The sequence below is a fragment of the Arvicanthis niloticus genome, chromosome 1 (assembly GCF_011762505.2).
Source record: "Arvicanthis niloticus isolate mArvNil1 chromosome 1, mArvNil1.pat.X, whole genome shotgun sequence".
In the NCBI taxonomy this organism is placed as follows: Eukaryota; Metazoa; Chordata; class Mammalia; order Rodentia; family Muridae; genus Arvicanthis; species Arvicanthis niloticus.
In genome coordinates, this window is record NC_047658.1 from 163,610,414 (window position 1) to 163,629,518 (window position 19,105).

At 38.9% G+C, this 19,105-nt stretch overlaps 1 protein-coding gene across 3 annotated transcripts in view; it reads left to right on the forward strand.

Moving 5' to 3' along the window:
• Nucleotides 1–19,105, forward strand: part of Atrnl1 (attractin like 1) — a 539,822-nt gene that overhangs the window by 54,273 nt on the left and 466,444 nt on the right. For all 3 annotated transcript variants that reach the window (XM_034499803.2, XM_034499812.2, XM_076925810.1), the window contains exons 10-12: nucleotides 6,732–6,886; nucleotides 15,767–15,851; nucleotides 18,776–18,984. In XM_034499803.2, the coding sequence (XP_034355694.1) occupies nucleotides 6,732–6,886; nucleotides 15,767–15,851; nucleotides 18,776–18,984 (449 nt within the window). The remainder of the gene's footprint in view (nucleotides 1–6,731; nucleotides 6,887–15,766; nucleotides 15,852–18,775; nucleotides 18,985–19,105) is intronic.

The window sequence follows — 19,105 nt, forward strand, 5'->3', positions numbered from 1 at the left end:
CATGCATGTGTGTTATGTATGATTATGTGTATGTATGTATATGTGTATGTATGTATATGTGTGTATGTATATATGTATGTATATGTATGTGTGTATGTATGTATATGTGTGTATGTATGCATATGTGTATGCATGTATATGTGTGCATGTATGTATATGTGTGTATGTATGTATATGTATGTGTGTGCGTGTATGTATATATGTATGTGTGTATTTATGTATATGTGTGTGTATGTATATGTATGTGTATGTATATGTGTGTATGTATGTATATGTGTGTATGAATGTATATGTGTGTATGTATATATGTATATGTATGTGTGTGCATGTATGTATGTGTGTATGTATGTATATGTGTGTATGTATGTATATGTGTGTGTATGTATATGTATGTGTGTATGTATATGTGTGTATGTATGTATATGTGTGTATATGTGTGTATGTATGTATATGTATGTGTGTGCGTATATATGTGTATGTATGTGTATATGTGTATATGTGTGTATGTATATGTGTGTGTGTGTGTATGTAGTATTTACATGAAGTTGCATCACTTGGGGTGCTATAACCCCCCCAAGAGACAGACGATCTAACAAAAGCCTCAGAGCCAGCATGGGGCACCTCTCTTCAGTTCATTGGTCAGGGAGTCCAAGGGACTCTCAAAACCACATAGGATATTGCCATTGTCTCTAATTCTCTCTGTGAACTAAGGTGAGTCCTTGAGTCAAGGTGCTACAACTTAGGACTTAGAGGTATCAACTGAAAGTATTCCGGAAGCTTCCTTGAAGAGTAGCTCTCATAGTAACCAAAGTTGCTGCCATGGGAAAAAGCAATCAGTAATCCTACCCAGTTGTAGAGACTACAGTGCCCAGCTGTCCAATATAGCCACGATAATGTAAGAGTGGCACATATATCTTGGGGGATAACGAGCAGATAAATGGATTTGAGGCTCATTCAATAGGAAGGAATTAACCCCTGCTATTGTAATCCTTGCCAACAACCCCTTTCTGGGCAAGTCATGGAGCTCAAAGGAGACTACTACCACAATTTTCCTAAACTTATAATTTCTAACTGTATACTAAAAACCTACCCTCATACCTACGGATAAATGTAGCTCTCACCCCTCATGAAAGAAGCACAACACACCCCAACAGGAACATACCTCCCAATCCTTCCAAATAGTACCACCCCCTGATGACCAAGCATCCAGATATATGAGTGTTTGGGGGCCATTCCTATTCAAACTACCACAGAGACCACTTGTAGAAACCAACAATAGTCAAAAGTAAGAGAACAACATACAGTGTGGTGCCCAGCCCCAACTGATACATCATAAAGGCAACCTTTACATCTAAGGCTCAGAAATGGGCAGAAAGATTAATAGCCAGAGGGCCTGGGTGTCTGCTGTGAGACCGTGACATCTGTATGTGGCAGGGAAGTTGTAGTTTTGAACAAGTATAAGCATATTCATATTATCTCTCTACGTGATTCAGTTTTTAGAAGTATTTTGAAGAACCGATCTATGAAACATATATTATTCATTAAGTCATTACAAAAGTATTATTGCTACAGTGAACTACCTTTTAAAAGTAAGATGTATTATAGAGCAATGGCCTTATTGTGATTTCCCCTGTGCTCCAGTCCTGTTTACTAACCCCTCCCTTTCATGTACTTTTACTTTCATGTAACTTTTAAATTTCACATGTGAGAGACAACATGTGACAGTTGTTTCACATGATGATCAGTGTGGTACCCAGCCCCAGCTGATACATCACAGTGCAACCCTTGTACCTAAGGCTCAGGGAAGGGGGCAGAAGGATTAATACCAAGGGGACCAGGATAGACATTTTGTGACACTGTGACATCTGTATATGTCAGGGAAGTTGTACCCATGAAATCTAAAAAGTATGGGCAACTTTTCTTGTTTATTCTTGCATCAATAGATGGATTTATTCTTGTCAACTTTTAATAGTGTCAGTGTTTTCAGTTTTAGTCACTTTAATAGGTTGTACTGAAGCCTCCCCGTTATTTTCACGTGCACTTCTGTGACCACACAGTGATCGTGTAACTTTTATACATGTATTTGACATTTCTGTCTCTTTTCTTTATTCACATATAGGGCAGCACATTTTTTTTTTTTTTTTTTTTTTTTTTTTTTTTTTTTTTTTGGTATGTGTGTGTCAGTTGCAATGTTTTTATGATGGGATGATATTTTGTTGCAAAATTCCTTATGACAGTTAGTGGCTTGTACTTTTTTCATTGAGCATTATCTGAACTGAGACCTCATCAATCGCATTATCTTTCTTAAAACAAAAATCGAAATTAAGGTCGCATCAGTTTATTTTCATGATCTGTAGTTTTTGGTGCTTCTAAAGAATTCATCATCAAACCCACTAGATCTCCCATGTTATCCCCTAGGTGTTTATCATATTCTGTATGTATGTTTATGTAGCAGCAAATCGTTAATCTGCTCTGAACTCCCCGCTAATGGCTGGCGTGCATCTCGATACCGCCCAATGCTCTGGAGTCCCTGAATGAAAGACAGACAGACAGACAGACAGACAGACAGACACACACACACACACACACACACACACAGACACACACTGTCTCACACGCGCCCGTGTGCCCACCGGCTTATTTCTAATATGTCCTAAGCAGCGCAAAGGCTGAGCCACTTCCTAACTCCATCCACATGGCTAACACACACTTCCCTCCCATATCCCTGAGCTATCACTTTCTAAAATCTATATTTTATCTTTGCTGTCCTGGACCTTTCTGGGCAGCCCTCCTGGGGCTGCTTCCCCTTGCATACCTGTCGGTGGGCTCGCTCTCCTGCACCTTTTCCTGCGTGGTCAGTCATCTCCTACTTTCTCCTCAAGGTGGAATCTCCTCTCCTCCTCTTCTGTTCCTTCCCAGGAATCCTAAAATCCCCCCTCCAGCTCCCTGCCCAGCCATTGGCTGCCAGTAACTTTATTCACCAATGAGAGCCAACTGGGGGCAGGGACCCTCAGTATCTGAATCCTCAGATTCCCGTGGGAGCCGAAGTAACACAAATAGCATTTGAATCAATCCTCGACATGTTTACTATTTATTTTACATTAATTTTTTTCATCAGTGTAACGTACATGCATCTGAGATGTATATGTGCCTGCTTGCATGTTCATGCGTGTGTGGGTGCACATGTGTGTATGTGTACGAGCATGTGTTTATGCCTGCAATGTGGAGATCTGAGGTTGACTTCATGAGTTTTTCTCTTTTGTGCACTACAGTATATTTCGAAACACGATCCGTTGCTGAACCTGGAGCTCACCGTTTTGGCCATTTTAGTTATTCTAGAATGCCCCGCCTCTGCCTCTGCTTCACAGTGACAGGTGGGCTCTCCCACCTGCTTTTATATGGATTCTAGAGTCTGAAGTCTTTTCTCCACGTTGGCAGGGCGCGCTCTCTACTGTGAGCGTATTCAACAGCGTCTTCAGTATGGGTCTAAATTCTTTGTTGTTTATGACGTTTAGTTACTGCAGTAGTGTTTCTTGGGTATACGATCTTCTCGTCATGGAACAAGTTTTGCTTCTTTGTCAAATGTCAGTTGGATATACATATGTTGGTCTGTCTCTGGGCTCTCTAATCCGTTCTTTGTCCGTACTTTTTTCAGTAACAGATTGCTTTCCTTACTGTAGATCTTAGTGAACGTTGAGGGTAGGAGCAGTCAGTCCTTTGACTTTATTCAGTATTTTTTCTTAAATATTAATTTAGTTACATGTTCTTAAGTATTTATTGTATTTAAGCTTTTGTGCCTGAATCTGTGCCTGTGCACAACATATGTACGTGTGTCCATGGAAGCCATTCATTTAGAAACTTTTACTTTACTTTTATTTATTAATTTGTTTACATATTGTTTTGAGATAGGGTTTAAGTAGGCTACCTGGAGCTTGCTATGTAGAAAAGGCTGGCCTCGAATTTAGAGATTCACTTTATTCTGCCCCCTAAGTGCTTGAGCATTTTTAAAATCAGAATTTTGTAGTCTTTTTCATAAATCTTATACGTATATATTATATGAAGTATACATTTTATTTTATATATGTATATATGTATATAAATATGTTTCTATATATAAATGTGTTACTATACATAGTAACATATTTGTAGTATATATATTTAGTTATATATATATTCAGTTCCCTGGGGAGAGCTTCAGAGATTTCTGTTTTGTCTGCCTTTTTTTTCTCCTGGAGAACCTCTGTATTACTGGTGAGAAATTGTGGGTGCATCGGCTCAATAACCTGATTCGACTTTATACACAGTACTTGCAGTAGGAGGCTGGTGTCTTTTAAGCTTGACCCTTTGGCATAGAACTCCTGCCTTATTGAGTAAGGTAGGATTAACATTCTTTGGCTCCATTTTAACCCCCTAAGCCTGGTTGATAACGCTCACCTCTGCTGAGGGCTGAGTATTGAAAATCACCTAGACATCTCCAACTTTTTCCTGGACTAGAACTTAGGTAAGAACGAGGAGTGTGAGATTTGTGGTGGCCTAATACTCTCAGCAACATATCGTTGACCTGAAGTAGGAACTAAGGGATGAGGCACTTGGTTCCCCTGGCTCCACCTCTCAGAGTTAGAGATCTGTCCTTCTGAACTGGTGTCCGTTAGGGGTGAGGAGATGCTGGGAAGCGATAGTAAGGGGCCTGATTGCTTGTAGCCTTTTCTCTGTCCTGTGGAAGAGAGGACTGAATTTGCGGCCTTGTGAAGGCAAGGCAGGTACCCCATGGCTGAGCTCTCTGTTCCTAGCTACACCCCTGTTCTGCTGTTTTTTATTGTGAAGCAGGACTCACTACAGTGCCCAGGCAGCCCTTGAGTTGTGATACTCCTGTCTTAGACTCCCAGGTTGTGCTACCTGGTCAGTGTTGGCATTCCTAACCCAAGCTTAGCAGACTTTCTTTAGTAAGTGTATAATGTTGCTCTTGATAGTTTTATGAGATCGTAAATTTTCTGAGACCTTAAAACTATTCTGAATTAATTCATGATCTTTTCCTGGAGAGACTGTGGAACTCTTCGCATTGTCATTCTGGGAGTCCATATCATTCTTTAAGCATTAGATGATATTAAAAAAATCATGGTTTTAGAGACTAGATACAAATCAATAATTTTATATATGTTTACTGTGTTTATATTTTTAATCATAATTGTCACAAAGTATTAGTTTATATTATTATTTATCTTTATATGTTAGTTTATTCAGAGACATTTATAATTCTGAGCATATACTTTTAGTACTTTATGTAAATTTTACTGTTTCTGAAAAGTTTATTTCTGAGGATTTATTTTTAAGTGTGTGTGTGCGTGTCCACGTGAGTGTAGGTGCACGTGTGAGCACAGATGCACATGAGTGAGCACAGGTGTGCATGAGTACAGGTGCACATGAGTGAGCACAGGTGTGTGTGAGCACAGGTGCACATGAGTGAGCACAGGTATGCATGCGTACAGGTGCACATGAGTGAGCACAGGTGTGCATGAGCACAGGTGCACATGAGTGAGCACAGGTATGCATGAGTACAGGTGCACATGAGTGAGCACAGGTGTGCATGAGTACAGGTGCACATGAGTGAGCACAGGTGTGCATGAGTACAGGTGCACATGAGTGAGCACAGGTGTGCATGAGTACAGGTGCACATGAGTGAGCACAGGTGTGCATGAGCACAGGTGCACATGAGCGAGCACAGGTGTGTGAGAGTACAGGTGCACATGAGCGAGCACAGGTGTGTGAGAATACAGGTGCACATGAGCGAGCACGGTGTGTGTGAGTCCAGGTGTGAGCACAGGTATGCATGAGCACAGGTGTGTGAGAGTACAGGTGCACATGAGCAAGCACAGGTGTGTGAGAGTACAGGTGCACATGAGTGAGCACAGGTGTGTGTGAGCACAGGTGTGTGTGTGAGTACAGGTGCACATGAGCAAGCACGGGTGTGGGAGAGTACAGGTGTGCATGAGCAAGCACAGGTACCTGAGGAGTTTCCAGATACTCCTGGAGCTGCCTGGCCTTGAAGTGTTCCTAACTACTGTCTCATCTCCAGCCCCTATGTGCAGTTTTTTAATTACTCACACATTGTAGATACATCTAAAGACAATCTTGAGCAAAAGAATCTAAACACAAATAAGTACAACCCGTATTAAAGTAAAGCTGGTCATTGAAATAAAAATAGCAATGTTTCTATCCAGGTTCTGATTATTTGGTAATGTTCATCTCACGGAAATTCATTGAGTTTTTGACTTATGGTATCTGCATTTTTGTGTCTAAATTTTAATTAAACATAAAGGCTCATTAAGGGGTCCTTATCAACTTTATAATTTTAACCCAATGTAATTTGGACTAAGTTTATTATACTTAACTTTTTGCTTGTCTTAGCATGAAAAAGTCATGGTGTTTTGGTTCTTTCCTTTGAGGTAGACTGATTTCCTACCTTCAAAAGTGAAAACTCATTCAAAATATAAATTATTAGTATTAAGAATTCTATCTATATTGTGCTTTCTCAAAGCATCTTGAGATATTGAGATTCTACAAATTTTCTTTTAAAATATTGAAGCTTTGAAGTTATTTACAAGTTGTTAAAATATATGTATTTTCCCCTTATAAGTCCCAGAAAAAAATTATATACGAAGTTGCTACTTTATTTATAAAATCAGGGAAGTCTCTTTATCCTTTGTAATACATTTTTAAATTTTATTCTGTAGGACTATTTTGAAAGAAAGTGGGTTTGCCCGGTACCTTCATTCAGCTGTCCTTATCAATGGAGCTATGCTTATTTTTGGAGGAAATACCCATAATGATACTTCCTTGAGTAACGGTGCAAAATGTTTTTCTGCCGATTTCCTGGCATATGACATAGGTATGTATCTGTTAGGATTGTACAAAGAAGAAAATACCAGACAACGTTTTCAAATAGATTGACAGCATGCTTACATGTCATTTTAGAGATCAGCTTAGTGACAGACTATGAATTGGGTTTTCTCTAATTTCAGCAAAGTTCTCATACAGAGCCAAGATCAGATGTACTGGAATTTGTTAGTATCAGAGACAGAAGAGGAGAATTATAGGAGTGACCTTTTGACCTTTAGAAGCATTTGACTGTTGTGTCCTCATTTGAAAATTGTATACACCTCCTGTGTCTTATACTGCATCAGTTTTAATGATGGATCGATATTGAATTCCATCAAACTATGAAAATTAAGACAGAAATTCAAACACTTTATATTTAGCAGAGATGAGCAAAACTTATTTTATATTAAATATACTGAATATATTTACTGAGTGTGGGAGGGAAGTTCATTGAAAGGAATGTGGAAAAAGAGCTAATGACATATGATGAGGAGACAGAGTGAATCCAGGGCATGCCCGTGAGTGAGACAGGCTGAATGAGGCCTTGCAGCGAGCTGCAGCAAGCGCTGAAGCACTCGCTTGTTCAATATTCTGTGCTCTTGTTGATTCTGTGTGTGGAAGGGTGAACTCACAGAAACACCACATCTGACTCTCCAGTACATCACAGCAGTGAAAGTTCTGCTTCTGTGTTTGTCATGTCATCGTTGAAAGCTAGCTGGCACTTAGAGTGTATTTGGCAGTGCACAAGAGCAACTTTTATTGATGTTACAAATAAAGTACTAGATCAAATCCAGAGCTGTTCTCTCGATGTGTAGAAGTCAAGGAGACGAATTAGATGTAAAATGGATTTACTCCTTAACATCATAAATGTGCACCATCTGCTTTGTTAGATGATTTCATGTGGCTACACAGAAAAGAGCAGTTGACAATTAAAAGCCCTTTGGTCTCGATGCTATTGTAAGTTTGCTTTAGAAAGCTCCTAAATCATTGGCTGAGATCCAGAACAAAATAGGTTGACTGGGACAGTGGATCCAGCTGCCAGTGAGTGATCTCTTACCTGGTGGTGAGATGGTGAGCTTAGCTTTCTGGAGGAAAATGAAACCTTTATTTATTTAATTTTGTTCATGCATATTTCTTCTGTGAATTTTTTTTTTAAAAAGTAACAGAATAGGATGTCACTGTTACTGTTAAAAATCCACAAAGTGGGATTTAAAATTTTTACATTAAAGTTTTCCAGCGGACTTCTACACAGCGCTCGTAATTTAATGAACTGTATAAGACTGAGCTGTTTTGTAAGTGATATATTGAAAACCCATTTTTATTCTTCTGTATTGCTGAAGATTATATTTCAGTGTTATGTGTCCAAAGAGCTTACAGAGGGCTAAAAACAAACAAACAAGTTTTGTTTTGTTTCAGAAAGAAACAGGAAGAGGGGTAAGAATATCAGCATTCTATTAAACTCTGAGTGTTAGACACTGTCTAAGGGTTTATGTGCAAAGCGTGAAGCCTCTCTAAAGGTCTGCTGTCAGGCAGAAGTGACAGGGATTGATCCAGCGGAGTATAGGCCACCATTCTAAGACCTGTATCCATCTGCTTGACTATGTCGTGCTGATGGGTCGGGTCCAGTACTTGTTCTTAATGTTCTGTATGGAATCAGATAACTTATCGAGTTAGTGTTTATTTCACAATGCTGTGGATGGATGGAAGCAAATATATTTCTCATTGGTGACATTGTCTTGTTTTTCACACAAAATAAAATTTATTTCAAAATAGTTATTGTTCATTGGAAGCAAAGATAGGCATTATAATGAACCAAATAGAAAACATATTTTAAAATCATATTTTCTTTCCTGTATAAGGCATATTCCTTGTTACGTTTAAATGTGATGCATCCGCGGTGGTTACATGAATTTTAAACAATTTTATGCCTATACTAATTTTTTATTGTTCTAAGGTTCACAGTTTCAATCTTCCACCATTGTAAATTTTGCATAACAAAATCATTAATCTTTGGAAATATAACTTTGTCTTCTGCACATCATATTGTGTATGGTAAAGATTTAACCAGTATAAGCTGCTGATTTTCAAAATGCTACGGTCTGCAGCCTGCAGTTCCTTAGAAAAGTTGTTGGGAAAATCAAAACCAAGTGTATATAACCCAATTGTTAGTCACTCCACAGCTGACTTTTCCAGAAGCGACTTAAGGGATGGGAGGAGGTGGCTCAGTAGTTAAGGGAACAGGCGTTGCAGACAACTCAGGTTCAAGTCCCAAGACCTACCCTGGCGGCTCACACCTGCCTGCAACTCCAGCTCCAGAGGAGCTGATGACTACAGGATCATGTACCCTCTATGGCCAACCACACTCAAGTGCATATTCCGCCCCTACTCCTAACAATACACATATAGTTAACATAAAACAAAATTCTTCAGAAAGTGCTGGAAGGGGCTGGAGAGTTGAATCGGTTAAGAATGGTAGAGACCCCAAGTTTGGGTTACCTATGTTGGGTGGCTCACTCCTGTCTGGAATTCCTGTTCCAGAGGGATCCATCTTCTTTAGCTTTCCTGGGTGCTGGCATGCACGTGCACATATTCATCCACAGATACGTAATACTAAAGAATTAAATAAAAAGTGACTGAGATATGGCTAATAACAGCCAGAGCTAGTGAATGACCTTGGTCAGCTATAACTCTTAGCAGGACACATTACTTGATGTGTTAGTTGAAAACCGAGCTTGAACTCAGATTTTAGAATCTGAAGTTGTTTATTAGTCCTTTTGTTATTGTTAATGATCGTGTTGCCTTTAGACAGCTGCAAGGGCACCATTTTTCAAGATTAAAATTATGCATATTTTCCTGGTAAAGATAGGTTCCTGTTCAGAATTTAGATAAAAGTTTGAAACAAAATGAAAAACAATAATTTTTTTTTATCTTCATAAAGGTAATAGAAAGATGAAGGTATAAACATTGAGTTGGGTGATTTTGGGACCAGGCAGAGGAGCAGGGTGCTTCTGACAGCGTCTTGCATATGGCAGGAAACAGAAACTCTGTCCCATTTAGTTAGTGATGGTTCCAAGCATAAATTCCCACAACACAATGGTTTCACGTATGGCTTTAATTCCTTGGTAGTGATTACAAAAAAATGTTAAAAATGGAAGACAAGTCCATATTTTCAGCAGTAATGTTTTAATTGGTATTGGTAAAATAATGATGTATATTTTAATTGTTTTATTATACAGCAGAGTTAACATGTCACTTACCTAGTTTATGAAGCGTAGCATACATGATTTTGTACAACCTTATGGAGTGTTATATATGAATCATGTAGAATGGATACAGCCCTGTAAGCCATAATTTCCAGATAAAATCATAAATGCAAATTAAATAAACTACTTGTTTATTTTTTTTTTGGAACATTCCAACAAAGTTCTGAAAATTCCATCTGGCTTGCTCTTGAGCTTACAATTATTTTCATTTCCTGGAGGTTTTATTAATCAATATTTTCTAATTATTATTATTTTTTTACTGTATTTTCATGGCTTAAGTCTCGCTGAGCCAGACACCTGAAAGAGCCAGTTTGTTACTTTGTAGGTCAAGAAAACCCTTGAGAGTTTTCATGTGGCTTCCTGTGGTGAATCAGCCAACTCCTTTTTTTTTTTTTTTTTTTTTTTTTTAAAGTTGCTCTGCATCCTTGGCTGAAGTGTTATCTTTCTCTTTGGTATATGATAAGGGCAATAATTGTCGATACAGCTTCCTTCTCTTACCCCTTCATTTCTATCTACCCTTTTTAAAAAAATCAAAATAAATAAATTTCCTCTCAGTTTGTCAAAGTGGGCAGCCAGGTTTGCCTAACCTTCCCTGCAGTGCTTGGCTCTGTACAGGCTTTATAGTGTAGACTTTCATTGTCCATTTAGTGTGTATTACATTGCACACTTATGGAGGGCGGGTGGTGGTGGTGGTGGCGAGAGCTGGCAGTTTGCTGTCACTAAATCAAGTCACACGAGTCTGAAGTAAAGTCTTAATTCAGACATTTTAATTCCACCACTACACTACCCTCTGCCCCTGCCCTGTTCTAACAGGAAAACGTTGAACAGTCTTTTAGTTGGGAAGGGACATGTCAATTTATCCAGGTAACAAAGACACCAGCAGTAACCATCAGCAGATTTGATTATACTCTGGTGTGTTTGTGTTTTACTGTGACGCACCCTCAAACTGACTATGAAGTAGTGAAGCCCAGATGGAAAGTCAAGGGGCAAAATAAATGATACATGAAGAGCGAATTCCCATCTCTCTTAACTTCTGCACGCAGTTTGAGAGACTTCGTGCTTTGCCTGTGGATATTAGTTTTCTTTTTCTTAGAGAAAGGTCTCATTTACAGTTCAGGCTGTCTTGTAAACTCTTGTTGCACAGGCTGTCCTGTGTGCTGTCTGAAACACAGCCTGGTCTAACCAGAGTGATATTGTCACAGGTCCCAAGTGCTAGTGTTTGAGGTGTGAGCCACTACTCCTGGCCAGAGATTGTTTTAAATATTAAAATTACTCCTGGCCAGAGATTGTTTTAAATATTAAAATTACAAAATAAGTATACTAGAAGGAAATCTTGTACCAGAGGAGGGTTTGGAGACCCTGGAGGATACAGGTGGGAAAAGCAGTCGTGAAGACACTCACTGCACAAAGAGCATTTGCAAATAGTGCTGTTTCAAAATAGCACAATATAAGACATTAGAATGTCCTATATTTCTAGAGAAATAAAATTGTGATTAACTATCAAGAAGTTTATACATACAATTTCTTATATGAGGACCACTGAAGCCAACAGGGAATATGATTTGTTGTTGTTATTGTTGTTAACACACGTGAAATCATCCCACTCTTAAAACTGACATAAAGCACAGTACTTAAAACAATTGTGACTTTTTATGTGTATGAGTGTTTTGCCTGCATGTTTGTCAGTGCACCTCTGTGTGTCTGGTGCCTGCAGAGGAATGAAGAGGCCATTTGGATGACCTGGAGTGGGAGTTACCAACAGTTGTGAGCTGCCATGTGCATGTTGGGGATCGACCCAGGTCCCTTTAGAAGAGCAGCCAGTGCTCTTAACAGCTGAGCGTCTCTCCAGGCCCAGGGGTATTAAATATTGTGAGTAGTTTAGAATACAAACAGAATTTTTACAGAATTACAGATTCGTAATTTCATGGAAACCATGGGGATTTGTAGAAAAATTAGTCAACAAATGCATTCTTAGCTGGATTATTTTTTACATAATCAAATTAATATTAGAATTCCACCTACAGTTCTTCAAATAATTGTTTAAATCTGTCTCTATATCTTTCTATATATCTATATATATCTATATCTAATCTATATATCCTATCTATCTATCTATCTATCTATCTATCTATCTATCTCTTCACTGATAAATAGTTCTGATGGTGCAGGATGTTAAAATTTGAGTTTAAGACCAGTAACTTTAACTCCTTGGTCGCCTGTGTATTTAGTGTTTGGCTTGTACACTAAATGCCCTGCAGCTGAGCATTTAAAAATGTATTCTGAAGCACGTATTTTACTCTTGTCTTTCTTATGTTGCTGTGGAATATGTTTCTCTCAATTTGAAGATGTCAATTCTGTGTAAAATTTACTTTGAATTGTCTGGGCTTAAACTGATTATGAAGAGATAATAACTGAGCTACTCTAGAAGTTTATTTTCTTCTTGGCAGAAAATATACTTTTAGATTGCAGCCAAAGAGAATAGTAATATCGTAGACTTTGCAGTGTAAGAAGCGGAGTAGACCTCACGTAAGCAAATAATGTCAGCTTGATGTTGATTACTAATACATTCATTCGACTTGCACTTAAATGTTTGCAAAGCTGGCATTTTCCTCTTTTTGTCTGGACTCACCATACTGATACGCCGTAAGCTGCAGAGGGATGTTGCTGTAGTTGTGCTGAGTGAGAGGTCGGAGCTACCTGCTTATGGGGATACTTGGTCCCTGTGGTCTCCATCATTTTTATTTTGTGTTTTTTCACATTGATGATGCTGTCAACTCATGATGGGAGGAGGTTCTGGTTATAGGGTCATTTGGTACTCTGTGGCCTGTACTGTCTGCAGGGTAGCAAGGATTAATTGATACTAGTTTCCACTGCTGAAGGCGTGGCTGTGCACGTGAGGTGTGCACCTGAGGATCCACTCTCTTTTGGGCTTCTCACGAGAGCCTGTTACAAATCCCACAGGCTACTCTCTTCAACAGTGATGTCACCAGCCGCTGGAGTGATTGCTGGTCACGTGACCTAGCTGAAGTGCAGCTGACTTGAAGTGCTGACTGGCCCTTAACAGATCTTCTTTCTTGCCCAGTCACTGAGTCAGAGCTCACACCTTTGCTGTCTTCTTAACAGGAGTATGGCCTGACATACTATTCTTGAATGTTGAATATGCTGCCATCAGAACTCAGAGGAATCTGGTGTGGTGGCAGTGCAATAATTGTTTCTTTTCTTTTAAATTCTAGTAAGATGATGTATTGTTCTCGACCATTGGATGATTATATATTTTTCCAATATGGAAAGTCTGAATCTTTGTATATTTTATTTTACATCTTTTGCAGTATAGCTGTCTTCATAAGGTCTCCATTGTGTTAATTATTGTTGATATTCTGGTCCTATTAGCATGTATAATGTTGATATTGAAAACAATGTAATGTGTTTTAAATATCAACGTACAGTTTATAAATAGCCAGCAATATAAATTATGTGTATTTGAGTTAGATGGATGATTGACATCTAAATACCTGAACTCATTGGTTGACTCTAACATGTCCTTAAGTTTTCTTATTGAGACCCTGAACCATGTGCAGGTCACCCCAATTCCAAGACAAGAATGATGTCTCAAAATCCTTCAAACAGGAAATTTCAGACACACATAAGCCAAATAATGGAAAGACAAAAGTTTTCTAACGAATCTTGAGCATGTTGTTTAACTTCCGTTAGATCCAACTCTTCACTTCACAACACAAGACAGTTCTGTAGCAAACCTCCCTGGATTATTGTAAAGACTTCTCGAGTGATGAAGGCAAACGTCACTTTGAAAGCGACTTTATACAATTTCGTATACACACTATAAATACACGTTATACACACATTTCTTAAATTAACCTTAACACATAAAATTGGCAGTCTGTTATCTGTTTTTCTGGATTAAAAAAAAAATGTAACCTCCAGGATTTCTGTGATGTCTTAGGAGGTAAAGTGTAAGCTCTAGGACCTGAGCTTGAATTTCCAGAACCCTGGATCTGTGGCTCAGGTGAGGTGGGAGGTGGAGACAGGAGAGTCCCTCAGCTCTGGGCCACCCTCCCTAGAACATGCAGCTGAACAACAACAACAACAAAAACCATCTAAAATAAGCTGCAAACACATACAACATGTCCACGTGTACGCACACACACATGTTCATATACAGTACACATGTACATACATCACTCATGTGTGCACATGCATACACACACACACACACACACACACACACAGAGAGAGAGAGAGAGAGAGAGAGAGAGAGAGAGAGAGAGAGAGAGAGAGAGAGAGAAACACACCCCAATTGTACTCTGCAGAGCATTGACTTCTCGGAGTGTTGATAGGCCTCATGTGGACACTGATTCTATGGATAAAGCAAAGACACTTATATAAAATTGTTCTGTTTTTATTCTCTCATTTCAGTATATCAGACAGCTCTTTGCTCAGCTTGCGAGTGTTAGGGACTGAAGAGTATTGTTTTTTTGGTTCTATTTGTGTCCTTGGAATATTCTTTGGGAAATACAAGTTGGGATGTATTTTATTGCTTTTAGTACCCCAGCTTCAGTTTATAAACTACAATTTTTGTTTTTATAATTCCTTTGATCTTTTTTAGTAAGAATATTGAATTAAAATTTATTCACTGTTTATGTTATAGGCACAATTATATGGGTAAGAAAATATGTAATTTATTATATTTTTAACCTTTATAATTAGCTCTATGTATTTACTATTTTTGTGGATTTCTAAGGTTAATGAAATAGTATTTTCAAAAGCTTAATACAATTAAACTAAATACCAGCGCCTGCTTTTGACAGGACATGCATAGGAAATTGAAAGAAAATAAAAGTGCTGGACACCAAGTCTTTTGAAATCTTAAAGTTTGTGTTTATGTGTGCTAGTTTTAATGTTGTATTGAGATGGCAAATTTCCTTCTTTTCTCATTTTTGTGAGAATTTTGTTTATGAAAATTGAGTTTGCATCATTCCTCCCCTTTCCCTCAGCTCCTGTATTCCTCCCCATCTTCTTCTCTATATAGTTTGTCTTTAACATTTCTTCCCATATTCTTTATATAACTGAATTATTTTTGTTGTTTAAAAAAGTTTTTAAATCTAGGCTTTTGTGCAATTGAAGTATTTCTTCCAACATCAAATGAAAGCTATTTTCTTGAAACATTATATAATTAAAGTCATTTAAATATTATTGTATGGTTCTCCCTTGGACACTCTGTCAGTGGATATTATGTGACCCTCTTCTATATGCGTGCAGGTGACAGTTGATAGTGTTTAAAGGTGACCTGTAGTGGCATTTATGTGCTTTACTATGTGAATTTTGGTATATTCAGTAAAGATAAGTCAGTGGAATTATCTCCAAATATAAATGATACAATTTCACCCATTCATTTGTTAATTCTTATATACTTCAAGTTATTGGTGAGAATTTTATGAGTTATTTTAATTTGAAGGCTTATGGTAGTTGATTAATAATACTAGGTTGCAGATAATGGGAAATTAATCATCTTTCCTTTTTGATTTTAAGTATTCTGTCTCTAATTTCATCAATGATTATTTTCTCTTTCTTTTGAATTTCTTACAGTTTTTATTTTTATTTTTTTCTAGCTTGTGATGAATGGAAGACATTGCCTAAGCCAAATCTCCATAGAGATGTCAACCGATTCGGACATTCTGCTGTAGTCATCAATGGGTAGGGACTTATCAGTCGTCTCAGAACACATGTGCTTGCAGCTTCCCACGGTCTAGACTTCCTGGGACACTTATTGTTGACTGTCAGTGACACTGAATTTTATACCTTCTTCCTGAATACATTTTGGTATTCAGGAAGAATTCATGGAGGAGCCATATCCTCCATGATTAAGGTGCTAAGCTAAGACTGAAACTTCCTAGTGGGGTCACTGTTTCTTCTTTGTTTCTCTTAATGAGTCTCTGAAAAGACCTAGGGAAGAAACAAAGGCTAGCCTCCTGTTCTACACACAAAGAAACTGAGAATTGAATTCCCACCGTAGTTCTGCCATCAACTACGCATGTGAGTTCTGTTGTTTGTAGATTATTGAGCTCCGTACACTTTGATACTTGTGTATCTTTTGGGAATTGGAGTCCAGGATTAAATTATAATCTCTTCAATTTAGATATTTGTTTTGTTTGTTTTTGAAACAAGTTATCATTCTGTAGTCTAGCCGCCCTAGAAGTATGTAATCTGTGCTACAATTGCATTCATACACAACTCCCAGCCTCTCAGGGGCCCTAGAATTTATACCATTTGAAAAGTTCCCAGAATTCCAAACATCACACAGTCTCAGAAACTACCTGCTGCTGGCAAAACCACACCTCTGCTAGAGCACAAGGCAAATCATAGTCAGTTGCTGCCGATAGTCTGAGGCAGCCCCACCCTCCCATACCTGGGATTAAAATGAAAACACATTCTTATAATTCTGCATTTTTAAAAGAAACCAAAATCCCAGAATTCCTGCTCCAGTTTTTTTTTTAAAGTTTTTATTGGTTCTTTGTGAATCTCACATCATGCACCCCAGTCCCACTCATCTCCCCGCCCTTGTACCCGCCCTCCACCCTTGCAGCCTCCCCCACAATAGAGAAAAAATATCTCGTGGGATCTGCAGTGTGTCACAGTGTGTCCCACACTATACTCTGTGTCCGCGCTTCTTTGCAGATTCATTGCAATAACTCGTTGTTCTGGTTCGAGGCCTCTGGCTTCTGCTACACTATCAACTCTGGAACCTCACTGGGACCCCTCTAGAATATCCTGTGTTGCCCCGAGTCATGGATATGTGGGTTCTGCCCCTTCATGCACTCCAGCAGTTCATAGATGGGGTAGATGTTGGGGTGGGCCAATTCCAAGCCCTGGATCTGGGTCTGGTCCACCTGCTGACTCTCCCATACCCATGGTAATTGGGGTATACTCTGCCCTGTCTGATCTATCCAGTGCTACTGCCAGCACAGGGCAGAGCCAGCTCTCCTGTTTTCATACCTTTGGGGCTGGCTCACCCAAAATCCCCATGTCCAGGGTACTGCCCAGGCAAGGTGCAGGACCTACTCTTTCAAGTGCTGCAGCAGGTGAGGGGCAGGGACAGCTATAGGTGACAAGGGGTGAAGGGAGGGGAGGGCATATCTTCCTTGCTGATGTCACAGCATGGCAGACAAGTTGCAGGCCCAGCTCTCCCATGCTCATACCCTTGGGGCTGGCTCATCTGTGGCCCTCCCTGACCCTGCCATCAAGGTCAGCCTTACTGTGCTGCCAAGGGGAGGGGCAGGGCCTGCTACCTGAGTGTGGGTGAGGGCAGGGACAGATTTGGTGCTCATGATCCTGGCAGGATCAGCTCTCCTGACCATTGCAGGTGGTGAGGGCAAAAGGGAGGGGTGGAGATCTCACCTCACCACACGACAGACAAGAGGCAGGACTGGCATTTTTATGCTCATACCTTGGGGTCAGCTTGCCTGAGCCCTTCACCACCAGGGTCAGCTCCACTATGCTCCCCAGGCGAGGTGTGGGGCCTGCTTTCCTCAGAGGGCAGTGCTTAAAATGTCATTTTTATAAGCTTATTATTACCTTCTCCAAGTTACTTCCTACTGTAGCCATACAATGATTGCTATTCACAACGAAGTTTATAACTGACATGAAGTGACTTAAAAAATAGCAATGAATGAGGTGTATCTGAATCGCCCATCCTCACTCAGGCTTCATAGGTTTGATTTTTATTTATTTATTTATCATTTTTTATTTTATTTATTTATTTATTTATTTATTTATTTTTAGTATAGAAAGTATTCTTGAAGCATTTTGGACCAGTTTGTGTTGCTTTGAGGGCCTGCAAGAATTGTCACTGATAGTGGTAGACACTCTAAGGTTGTGAGGGCTCCGTTACAGACCTGGGTCTGGAAGTCTTACTGTGACTTTACTTGCTCTTTCCTTTACAGGAAATAAGTTCTCAGTATCTTACCTCTGAATTCTCTGTCTGCACTGAGTGGCAGTTCCAGGCTCACATAGTGGTGCCTGTCACCCCACAGTCTGCCCCTGAAACAGAAAGATCACGAGTTCAAGGCTGGGAGGGGTACATTTGGAGACGTTTGTCAATTGCAACACACCAAAACAAAACAAGCATCACCAAACAAAATCCCCAAGCCAGTATAGAAAATGAAATGGTGACTGTAGGGAGCTATTCTAAAGCGTACCTTAACATTCATATGTTACCATAATATAAGTAAACATTGCTATGTTATGATTGCAATGTACTTCTTAAAAACATTGCTTACTTTATTAATTAAGATGGTAGTACTTTTTCTGATGAAAAGAATGTTACATTCTTGTTTCTTTTTTTCCATTAGTAATAAACATGTCTGGAAATTTAATGTTTCCATAAAACATTACGATCTATACTGTATTTCAGATTTTATCTGAAAAATTGTCAAGAAAAATCTTAAAACAGTTAATCTGGGCTTTTCATATCATACTGTATGTTAGAAGAAATATGATTTTAAAGAAAAGTCGGGCAGAAGCACAAACATTTAAATGTTGACACTGTTTATTCTTCACGCTAACTCACCAGGCCACTCAGCCCTGTTTTGCTAATGTATACTGTCTGTCATTTTCCATAGGTCAATGTATATATTTGGTGGATTTTCTAGTGTGCTCCTTAATGATATCCTTGTGTATAAGCCTCCAAATTGCAAAGCTTTCCGAGATGAAGAACTCTGTAGAAATGCCGGTCCAGGGATAAAATGTGTTTGGAATAAGAACCACTGTGAATCTTGGGAGTCTGGGAATACAAATAACATTCTCAGAGCCAAGTGCCCTCCCAAGATAGGTGAGGTGTTTTCCCTTCTATTCTGATTTTAAAACTTTTCTATTTATTTAAAAGCAGATTGATTTTGCTTATATGAGGTTCCTTATTTTAGAAATTAAAAATATTCTAGTTATGAAGTCTG